The sequence below is a fragment of the Parasteatoda tepidariorum genome, chromosome 7 (assembly GCF_043381705.1).
Source record: "Parasteatoda tepidariorum isolate YZ-2023 chromosome 7, CAS_Ptep_4.0, whole genome shotgun sequence".
Taxonomy (NCBI): Eukaryota; Metazoa; Arthropoda; class Arachnida; order Araneae; family Theridiidae; genus Parasteatoda; species Parasteatoda tepidariorum.
In genome coordinates, this window is record NC_092210.1 from 77,839,668 (window position 1) to 77,852,239 (window position 12,572).

Here is a 12,572-nt window from a genome sequence, read left to right on the forward strand (position 1 = left end):
TTTTTTTTTTTTTTTTTTTTTTTTTTTTTTTTTTTTTTTTTTTTTTTTTTTTTTTTTTTTTTTTTGCAAAAAAAGAAAAAAATTTGGTATTATTATCATTTTTTAAATATTGAGTAACAAAGAAAACTAAACTCGTCATAACTTAAATCTGGTGCTAAAAAGTTTTTGTATTAAGATTTGTCTTGGTGTTTACGTTCAAAAAAAGTTTAACACTTAAGGCAGGTTTATTTGTTGTCCGATATCATTTATTATGTATAGTAACTTACTAAAGGTATACTAGTTTTCTTGCGATGAATTAATTAAACTTTAATTGAGTTAGAGGTTTTTAAAATTCGAAGGATTTCCGATCCAGCCTTATTTTAAGTAACACCTGTTAAAGGGAATGGCTCTGACAACACATAAAATAATGTTTTTTTTATCGAATAATATTCTATTTTCACAACTGCTGTGAGTTTGCAACGAGACTTGGTTAAGTTTAGGTTATATTTAGACAACGCCTTCTATGCTAATACTGAAAATGGCGCAAAGCGTCAATATACTGAAGAAAAACCACAGTTTTAAAAAAAAAAATGAAAAGCTAATCTGTGATTTAATTTTTTTTAATACATAAAAAGTTACTCCGACGCTTCTTTTTCTGGGCTCAATAAGATTTGAAAAAATTCAGAATTAATCTCTGATTTAACTGTTTTTATTATCTAGGTGGAAAAATCTTGCAAAATTTTTGAAAACGTTTAATAACTTTTAAAATATAGGGTGTGCCACAATTCCTCACGTGGTTTGGTAAGCTTATTACAAACAAAAAAATAAAAATTTACCAATGCATCAACAAATTTTATTTTTCTCAATAAAGTAACATTACAATTTTTTTTCTCGCAAATTATCAATATATGAATCTTTGGAGATGTGGCAGATTTAAAGCTTAAAGTCGAATTCTAGTCACCCTAACTGCAACATGTTACGATCAATGGTAGCAAATGCGGTAGTGATTCTAAATCGTAATTCTGTTAAATCGCGAGGCATAGAGAGCACAAACACATAATCTTTGAAGTAACCCCATAAAAAAGTACCAGAGGGTTAAGTCTGGAGAGCGCGGTGACCACGGAGGAAGTCAATCGTTGTTGTCGGACCCGGGTTCAATCCAACGACGAGGTAGATCGTGATTTAGGAAATCGTGAACGCCTATCCGTGAACGCTATATAATGGGAGGGGGAGGGGTGCTTCATCTTGTTGCATAATCTTCCTGTAATTGTGGTATTAACCTCAATTGCAGCATGTCGACGAAGGAACACAGCCGCCTTAGCTAACATTGATCGTGGCATATTGCATCGACTTTAGATTTGCAGCTTGCCGCACACCAACTATTTACAAATTGAGCTTTTGTGGGGGGAAAATTTGTAATGTTTCTTGATCAAGCAAAATAAATTTTTTTGATGTATTAGTAATATTTTGCTTGTTAAAAACTTTTCAAAACCCGGAGGGAATTGTGACACTATTTAAATTATTTCTCCATTCTAAATCCTGAAAAGTAAATAAAAAAAAAAGTGTTCAAAAAGTAACGTGAACGATAATTCTATAAACGAAGCATTTTTTACCTTGGAAAATGCTTCCTATCTTATATATTTCTTCTCTTAGTAAGTAAGCAGCTGTTTTGCATTAAATAATTTTAAACTGCGGAATGTTTTTAATTTCTTAACAAGGTTTTATTCTTAGCTAGCAGACAATAATTATTTTTAAAAAAAATTGACTATAATTGAAAAAGGAACTTTACTTTAAAGAAAACATAAATTAAAGAACTAAAAAAACTTATTAGTATATTAATGAAGAAATAATAAACCTAAAAGGGTAAAGAATAAGGTTTTTGAAAATGTTAAAATTTAATAAAATTGTTGGTAAAATAGTTCTGCGAAACACTTCCAGAAATTTCTTTTAAGACCAGCCAGTGAAGGAACATTTCATAGATATTTTTTAGAAATAAGATTTTAAACATTTTAATTTAGATTGATTAGTAACAATAGCAGCTACCTAACAACGTTAAAGAAAGCAGTAATTTTGTATGAACCGTTACTTTTTACCGTTACTCGAATAAGTCTATTTTTCATAGAATGAGATATTTAAGGTTTAGCTCTTAAATGAATTCAAAAATATTGACAAAGGTAAATTAGTTTGAGTAATGTTTTTAACGCTATTATGATTGAATTTTAAAATGTTAAATCGTTAAAATAATAATAAACGATTTTTTTAAACTCCCAATGATTTCTTAGCTGCTTCACTTTCAACAATAACATTTCATAAGAAATAAAAATAGAAGAGAGTAAATCCATATTTTTATACACATTGGCTTTATTAAAATGGACTTTTCAATGTAAAAAATAACAATTAAATGTAGACATGTAATGAAACTAATAATTAAATTTATTATTTCTAAGTATTCAGGGTAAATAGGTGGTATGTAAAGCAGAACTCATATTGCTGTACTTCTCTCTTGTTATTGGTCTAGACAATTATGCGACAACTGTACGTACAGTGGCAACTTAGTAATCTTGCAGAAATATTTAATTTTATTCTTCTTTGATTATTTGTTTAGATAACAATTATATTATTCTAATTCTGAATAATACGCATGCTGTGATTAACTCGTATTGTAAATACGAATCAAAATGTAGAACTTGAGGAAGAATATGAAACAAAATAAGGTAAATTTCTTCGAATATGAAGTACATGTGCGAAATATGGCAAATTTGCAAAGTGTATACTCACATCGGCGCTTTTTATAAGATAGTGTTGTCAAACACGCGATTATTTCCAAGACATGTAGTAATTTGAAATTCTAAATTTTCGAAACTCGTTATTATAACTTTTAAGCTGCTAGTAACTACATCGTTGAGTATGTTTCGTTACAATCTTGCCTTTAAACACACACTATTGCAATAAACTACATTTTTAAACGCTTACGCCAGACTACAAAGTCTTTGTTGTATTTTAACCGCTTTTATATTAGAGTTGAAAAATTTCATTTTGTTTCAGCTGAGCTGGGAGATTACGATCCACGGAAGCATCACAAGCTCTACGTTTCTGAATTCCGGTTTTGTCCTGATCAAGATGCAGAACTGGAGGATCGTGTGGAACAGATACACAAAACACTCGTGTAGGTCAAAGTATACTTACTTTCTTTAACTTGAAAAACCAGATAAAAGAAAACTCATTCATTCAGTTTACTTAGTTTTTTCTTCTTATTATTATCACTTTTAAGTGCTGTGTTTACAATTGGTTCCGAATACAACTTTTTATAATAATTTACATTAATTCCGTTGAATCAAATCATTTTATAATTAAATCCTGTCTCTCCTCAATAAGATTTCCAGATTCAATGTATGTAATTGAATGTCATAGTTTACCTATGTCATTCAATAACATAGGTAAATTTTTTCCTGAACTACACTCCAGTGTCCATATATTATCATTATATCAATGAATAAAACCATCTTTCAATGTAAACAATTTTAAAAAATGGTTTTGAAAAGTTATCTCTGAGCAACTTTTTCTAGGATTTCTGATGACATTTCACAGAAATATCATCATAAAAATATGTTATGTGATTCTTTCATTCTTCATTATGATTCTTTTCTTCCTTCTTATTAATTCTTCTTATTGTTTTATGAAGTATACAGTATAATATTATGTGTAGAATGATATATCGAGTAAATTATCTCCACAATTTTACCAGAACAGGCACACTTTTTTTCAATGGCCTTTCTTTTATAAATACACTGTAAAAAAATGTTTCTCAAAATTGAGCATAATGTGTCACATTAACTCCGAAATAAATAATAGTCGAAATTGAGAACCCCGCTAAAATTGAAGCAGCAAAATAATGAAATGTAAACATGTACTTATTTTTGAACAAAATGCATAAAGATTATGCATTTTGTGCAGAAGTGGGAGAAATGTGTGAGAGAGATTTCGTTGGCTGTCGAAAGGACTCAAACCTAGCATCTCCGGGTTTGTAGTAAGATGCTCAAACCATAGTTGTACACTCCAGTTCAGAGAGAATTAGGAAGTTTAATATAGTAGCCTCCACAGTAGCACAAAGTGGCAAAAAAAGGGGAGAGATGTCGCGAGATAAAACATTTGTAATGAAATTTTAAAAAATATAAGCATAATTCAAGCAGGCTAGAGAGCTAAAAACTTTTTCTTATTTGAAATGCTAACATAAGGTTAGTGTTATGTACTGTTATTTACCTTTTATTTCTTCGTATTAAGTCACATCTGCTTTTCTAAGTACTTTTTTTTCAAGTTCAGTTGATTGGGCCAGGATAGCCTGGTTTGTAGGGCACTGGACCTATGTCCAAAAGGTCGTAGGCTCGATCCCCGCAGACAGAAAACACCCATGTAGTAAATGGTGACTGATGCACGTTAAATCTGCCGAGTCTCGAAGTCCTCTATGTTACCATAACAAATTATACATCTGAGGGCACTGATCCAGGAGTTTCCTTATCTTCTGGCTTGGTTCAAAATTTCAAGACTACGGAGTTCAACATTTGTAGTCATAAACCCAAAACTGGGTCGGCTGTTCAACGACGGTATATAGAAAGTTCAGTAGGTTAAATTTTAAAACCAGGTAATCATTTATTTCGTTACGATTAAAATTTTCAAAAATTATAATAGCTACTAATTTTATTAATAAAATGACATTTTTTTGTTGAAAAATATCGACTTTAAAAATTTTTTTGAAAAAAATTGATGGATGAGAAACAATCAGGGAAGTTGGTGAGCGGAGCATAAAGTATTATATAAAATAAATAAATAAAACGATTTAACTCTCGTATAAGTAGTTCAATTAACTTGGTTTTAAGCTTAAAAGTTAGAAACACAAAAGAAAAATGAGAAACTAAAAAAAAGTGAGAATCCTAATATAAAAGGGACGTGTTCTACTGGATGAGACAGATATGATAACAAACTCATAACTGAATAATTTTATAAAATAGGTCGAAGTGAATATATGAACTTCTAAAATATAGTTTTTAAAAAAAATTATGATAATTGAATTTTTAGTTGTTACATTTTCATGGCTAATCTGTGGTCATTTTCAATTCTCTATGCCTCATTAAATCTTGATTCTCATTCATTTGAGGATAAAAAATTCAAATTCTTAAAACAGTAATAATAATAACAAAAACAAGCTTTGAAAAAAAATTATTTTAACCGCGATGACTACTCTCACATGTCTTTTGGTTGTCAAACTTTAGGGGAAAAGTGCCATCGGCCGTCGAAATGACGTTCTTGGAAAAAGTCAAGTGGCTGGATATGTATGGTGTTGATTTACACCGAGTTCAGGTATGTAGTTTTTAATTTGTACTGATCTCAATATCATGTAAATATTCATGTAAATAATATTGTGATTGTGAATGTTACGAAAGAACTATATGTTATGAGAATTGTTATTTCGGTAAATTGTAATGTAACTAACTTACTGTAATATTATCACGTGAATATGATATGTGACATCTATGGAAACGAGATGACTGACTTATTAGTAATATAATGTAAGGGCAATTTGCGGTGTACAGGAATAAGTCAAAAATTAGTAATCAAGGCGAGAAGAACATTTTCTGAAAGTAGGAATTACGCAGTTATTTGAATATAAGAATGGACTAATCCCTGATAATCCCTTGGAAAATATTTTTACCTATAATTGGTCTCAGACAAGTGACAAGAAAATTGTTCAAAAAATTTAGTTCAATCATTAGCCAGCGATATTGCCCGTAATTTGTATTTTAAAATGGGGCTTGAAAGTTTATCTTTCCGTTTTCAAGTATGGAAAAATAATACACTTTTTATTAATTATTTAATGATAATGGAATTATAATTACTTTTGAAGTTAAGAACTGAAGGTTGTGTGGCATCAATATTTTTCAGGGTGATGACCATGTGGAATATTTCTTAGGCCTTACACCTAGTGGAGTAATAGTCATGAAAAGTAAAAAGAGGATGAGTAATTACTTTTGGTGAGTCTTTATTTTTATTTGAGAAATTTTCAGCTTTTATTCATTTGTTACAAAACTCATAAGCGAAATACCTTCATTCATTATCATAATATTATGTATTTATTATTTCTAGATGTAGGTTATATTATGTATTCATTTTTTTTTCTTCGTTAGTTGTAAGAGACATTAAGGAACAATAAACATTTAAAACCGAAAAGTGCAGTTAGAAATCGATCATTTTGAAATTTCAACTGAATATTAGAAACAAATATTAAAGTATATGTATTTTAAAATAATAAGTAATTTTAAAGTTAGAGCTAAAATTGATTTTTTTTCAATTGTAATTAAATATTTTGTTATTTAAGTCGCAATTAATTGTACGCATGCAATTAGTTTTTATTAATTTCAATTCATTTTATTGAATAAATAAAAGATGTTCTTCTTTTTCAGGCCACGTATCAGTAAAGTGTTTTTTAAAGGCAAATATTTCATGATCAGAGTGAGAGATAAGGCAGTAAGTGAACTCTATATTTTTCCGTCGCCAGATTTTTTGTCATATTCGCATGAATATTTATTTAATTGTTATTATAAAAATTATAATAACGCTTTATATGGAAGATAAATAAAGTTAAAATTATACCACCATTTGTTGCTAAAATAGACAAAAAAGATTCTTTACACTAAATCAAGAAAAAGGAAGAATGCATCAGTTTTAAAACACCTAGAGGAATTTTCGACCGTTAAGGTTTGACAAAAAAAAAACTAAATTTTTTTAGTTGATTTAGAAAATATAAATTTTGAAAATTTCGATTTTATTTTATTATTTTCCCCTTTTTAGTTTGGTTTTTGTGCGTTTGCTGACGTCAGAAAGTGGTCAAAATTTTGAATGGTGATAAATCTTACTTGCACTACTTCGGAAACATTTATAGCTTGTATTGGCATCGGTTACAGATTTTCAATTGAAATTTAAGCACTCCAATCATTCGGAATTTCTTCATTGGAAAATAAATTATGTTTGTTTATATAAATCTTGCGCGCAAAGGTTGGGCAACGATTGAAATTTGTATTCAAATTCAACACTGAGTTCTAAATTAAAATTTGAGAAATAAATAAAATTAATTATCGTATGGCGAATAAAATTTCGACTGGCGAAGAATTTTTTGTTTCTCTATGACAATAAATTCTGCTTGTAACAGTCAGAAAACAAAAGGTCACAAAAGTACGGAGCTCTAGTAAAGTTTTGAGAGCTCTTGCTTATCAGAAAGTGGAGGAAATTTCAATTGCAAGATTGCTCCATTACATCCACCAAAGTGAGTTTATAAAAGCGTTTAGTATGACAGCTCTCCAATGGTGAATTTAGGTCAGATTTAAACTTTAAGTTCTGACAACAGTTAAGCTTGAATTCAATTAGATAAATGCAAGTGACATCATTGTATGTAAATCGTGGCATTTGTCGATATAAAAGCTAATCAGACTCGACACACAAGCGTGACGTCGCTTACAGGATCCAATTAAATCTGATTTAAATCACATGGTTTGGCATCATCATTTCAAGTACCCAATTACCAATAAAAATGTTTCATTTGAAATTCTGTTTAATGACAATAATTGAACTTAGTTTTTGCTAAAATTTCAGTAAATGACTATAGGAAAAGGTTTAAAATAATTGCCGATTTTTTATTTTGATACTGTTAAAAAAATGGTAGTTTCTAGATGTCTAAAAAAATAAAATAAAATAAAGTTCCGTATGGATGATTGTGTGATAATATTCTTAACAAATGGTAGCATGAAATAAGTTGTATTGTACTGTGTGATATATTTTTAAAAAAGTTATCTAGAGTTTCAGAGTTGGTCCAAATATAACGTGCGAAACAGCGCTATTACTTTAACAGAAAATACATTAAGTTATTAGTTTAAATTTATTTATCCACTACCAAAACAATTTTCAAATCATTTTGAAGCATTTTATTAAATATTTTTGCAAACAAATATCATTTTCTTAAGTACAATATCGGGAGTAGTCCAAATCGCCTAATGATCACACTGGCAATAGTTTAAGATAATTTAATGTCCTGAAATTACACGAAAAAATCTATTATAGTATTTTCAAATCGAGAAGCATTCTGCATAAGTAGTGCATATATCACCACAAGTATCTAATGAAAACACAAAATTCGCTGCGTCCCTACCTTTTGAGAAGCTCCCAGTAATAAAATAACGTAACGAAATTCCCTTATGGTTATTTACAAATTATCTTCATTCCCAAAAATTGATTTCTTTCAGAATGATGAGATGACTTACGGTTTCCTCCTTCCATCCAGAGAGTCTTGTGAATACATTTGGAGATGTTGTGTAGAACATCACGCTTTCTTCAGGTAGTACTACTTTACGCATTCGACAAACAATTGCCTCCATCATGCATCGTTTTATTATGAAAATAGGGCGTAATTCTTCAAATCGATAAATTCCCTTTCTCAATTTCAATACTAATATATTATTTTAAGTCAAATATGCATTGAATCAACTAACTTCTTCTCAAGTACAGCAGCCCTTGACTGCCTCAACCACGTGCTCTTTTCCGCGTCTTCTATCTGCACGTCTCCAATTTTTGGTTCTTAAAGATTTCAAGTCTTTGTTTTATGTTGGTCTAGTTGATTGTTCTCTTCTATTTCATGATCCCACAGGTTTCTTGAATAGTAATACTATCTTTGTGTGATCATCTTATGGGTTACTATTACATAAATTTAGCATACTATTAAAGTCGAACCTCGCTAACTCGAACTTCGATTTCACAAATTTTTCGATATCTCGAAGGAAAAAAAATTCCATTCAAATTTCCTATACACTCAATGTTAAAAAAAGCTTGATTTCACGAATGTTTTTCTCTAATCCCTCGATAACTTGAATTTTTTTCCATAAATAGTGTAAATTTTTTTTTAAATTAAAAAAATACTCCAAAAAAATTTAAGATTGGCTGACAAGGCATAGAATGATGTGTCTTCCTCAAGAAGTCTGGATTTATTAAAGATCACGAAAGTAGTCATACAATCAATATTGTTAATTCTGCTGAAAACTACAACGAAAATGATTAGGACAGATTGACCGGCTTGATGGCATGGAATTTCATGACTTTGCATACGTAGATGATGCAGGAACAGTGTGTGGTTTGTGTGGTCAGTGGGATGACAATGATATCATCGCTCAAACGAAAACTTCTTGTGAACTGTCAGAAGAAGAGGATGAGGAAATCGAAAATTTACCGCCCAATGTTACTAACAAACAAGCACTTTCTGTAGTGGACACTGTAAGGAGATTCATTGAGAGGCAGCCGAATATGTCTGAGGAGACATTTAAAGCTATAGTCCACTTAGAAAGTGTTATAGACAAACTTTCTTACACATCTCTAAAGCAAACAATAATTGAATCTTTTTTTAAATGAAAGTGTAAAAAGTATTTTTAGAATAAATGTGGAATAGTAAATAAGGTAAGTAAAGAGCATTTTTCCTTATTCTACCATCGATAACATGCGATTTTCGATAATTCGAATTTTTGATATCTCGAATTTTTTCTCCTCTCCCTTCAAGTTCGAGATATCGAGGTTTGACTGCATATAAATTTAGCTTCCTGTTCGATTCAGGCCGTTGCATGCGAGTTTATTGAAATTTAATAATTTTTCGAGCATAAATAGATGTATTTTTAAAAAACAATAACTAATACTATACAACGCTTAATTTGGAATTGAAAGAATATAACTTTTAATACTTTATATTTTTAATGAAATTATATAATATGCAATAGTATTATAATCCGATAACTAATTTATCTGTTAAATCAATTGGCATTAGTCTTTCAGGGGCAAAATCGTTTAATAAGTAAAAAATAGTTTCTCAGGGGCAAAATCGTTCAATAAGTTAAAAATGCTAACGAAACTGAAAAAGTATTTAAATTTATTGTAATATTTTTAAAAAATATTTTTAATTGTAATATTTTGTAATATTTTTAAAAGAATAATTTTTATATCATTGTTAAATCCTACTACAATTTTAATTTTTGAAATTTAGAGCAATTTTAGAATTGCTTTAGAGTCCTAATCTTTTTTTAAATCAAATAAGGTAGGGAAAGTTCCTTTCCGTACAATTTAAATTAATGCTTGTATATATCAGTCAATTTCTAAAAAAAAATCTATAATGTCATTCGAATTAGTATTTAATGATATTAAATTCTGGCTCAATGGCCGAAATTGTTAAATTCAAATAATTACTAAGCAAGCTCTTTATTTACGGCGCTGTTTTTTCAGGTGCTATTTTCTTATGAGCACCAAATAAACATATTAAATATTTTTAAAATACAGTAGGGAACCGATTATCCGGAACGATCAGGACCTTCGTTATTCCGGATAACTGATTTTTCCGGTTTTCTGAATTGCTACAAAAAGCCGTTTTTTCTATTGTTAAACCTAACTAAAAAAAAAAAAATATTTGGAAATAATATTAAACAGAAGAAAAAACGATGAAGTAATACACTAATGATTATTTCCAAAATGATGGTAAAGTAAACATCTTTCAAAAAAGAATGAAAAACCCTAAAATCTTATAAGGAAAAAAAAAATTTAAAAAATGGCGGGAAAATTTATAGAATTTCGTTCCGGTTTTTGGGTTTTCCGGTTTTCTGATTTCCGGATAACGGGTTCTGTACTGTATTACCAAACTAAACCCNAACCCCCCCCCCCCAGACCTCAATTTGAGCGTCATTATTCTGCCTGATCTCCACTTTACAGAATAGGGGATTTAAAACATGCCAAATTTTAATTTTGACACTGACGGGTTATTTTTCGAGGTTCATTTTCATTTTTCCCTTTTTTTTTTTTTGCAAACCCGTTTTCTTTCACACCGCTTTCATATCTCGTCAACTACAGCCCAATTTGTGAACAAATGCAAAACCTGAAAATCCAATTATTAGGGTATTTTTTACTCTCACTGTGCCATAAAAAAGGAAGGTTCTTAACGATTTTGAAATTGCAACCCACGCACTAGGGGCATGCTTAGGTTCGAGTTTGGTATTATTCGTAATACTTTTTTCTGAAATATTTGGCACGTGTATTTCTTTATTTTTGATCCGATGTGTATGGCTAGAGATATTAGACCATTATAGTAGTACTTTTCAAACACCCTGCATGATTATAATCATTGTGGGAATTATAAACACTTTATCTCGTTCTAAAAGTCTATAACTGCTTTTTTATTTTATTTTTCAGACTTACTCAAGTGAAAGACATTTCAGGAAATCCGATGCAAATATTTCGACTGGGTTCTAAATACAGATACAGGTATATTTTTATTTGCTTTATTTTTTCTTTTAAATTAATGACTGTAGTGTTTTCTTCTTCTTGATAATGGTTGTTGTATGTTTAGTTATTTTTAGAAAAAAAAATTCCTTTTAAATATTTACCAAGGAACTTTTAAAAAAAATCGGATAATAATATGCAAATATCAGTAACAAAAATATCAGCATTTGATGATTAAAATCATCATCAGTAGCATATGATAATCATAAAATAACGCAATGCATTAGTACTGTACTATTTTTTGTAACACAATTGTGAAATTCTTACTTAAATTTTTTAATGATATTAAGCAGTTGGGAAGAAAATGCTTTCAAAATCCCAATTGTTTTTTAATTTTCCTTCTGACTAAATTAAAAAGGAGAAGAAATTCTATGACGTTTTATAAGATTTCCCTACCTTTGACTTCTATATAATAGGCAAAAAAAAATGTACTTATCATCTTTGAATATCAAACTATTAAAAAAAAACTATAACCATTTTCTTCCAATAAATTAACAGTCGAACCTGGATTGTAGCAAACTTTGATAACACGATTTTTTCGATATCATGAAAAATCACTTCAGCATTGGCTATTCTGATAATGGAAAACGCACCTTTATTTAACAAAAATATTTCTCAGTAACCCTTGATTTCCCAAATTTCTTAGATAAAAAGAACTATGATACCTGTGTAAAAATAAGACAGTCAGTCCATCGAAAGAAAAATTTGCTAATTTCATGAATTTAATAGAAACTGTAACTTATGAAAAGTTAATTACTAGTGACGATAATTACTAGTGACAGTTTGTAGCAATTAGAGGGAATCAAAAATAGTAAAAGGGGAGGGAAAAAAAGTTATAATAGCATTTAAAGATACACCGAAGAGCCATTGCATTATGACAACCCTCCATCTATAACAATGGGCTCACCCAGGTTTTCATGGTTTCTCGCCCAGGAACAATGTTTTCATGGGGCACATTAGGTAGGACCCATAATCCTCATAGAACAATACCTGAAGTCTGTAAGCTACTTGAACATAGTTGCAGACCAGGTTCACCCATTCATGGCAACAGAGTTTCCTGCGGGGGGTGGTGTTCACCAACAGGATAATGCACCATGTCTTAAGGGTCGAATCGTCATGGATTGGTTCGAGGAACATTCCAGTGACTTTCAAGTCATGTCTTGGCCCCCAAATTCACCTGACCTTAATCCAATAGAGCATTTGTGGTCCTACTTGGAAAACCAAATTCGTGCTGCCACGCTACC

General features: G+C 30.0%; 1 protein-coding gene across 1 annotated transcript in view; it reads left to right on the forward strand.

Annotated features, from left to right (window-relative positions):
- LOC107447560 (band 4.1-like protein 4) overlaps positions 1-12,572 on the forward strand; it is a gene marked incomplete in the record, with an annotated part of 78,546 nt that overhangs the window by 39,243 nt on the left and 26,731 nt on the right. The window contains 6 exon segments of the mRNA XM_043045995.2: positions 3,025-3,145; positions 5,247-5,334; positions 5,917-6,005; positions 6,435-6,498; positions 8,268-8,359; positions 11,239-11,310. Coding sequence (XP_042901929.1) covers positions 3,025-3,145; positions 5,247-5,334; positions 5,917-6,005; positions 6,435-6,498; positions 8,268-8,359; positions 11,239-11,310 — 526 coding nt within the window.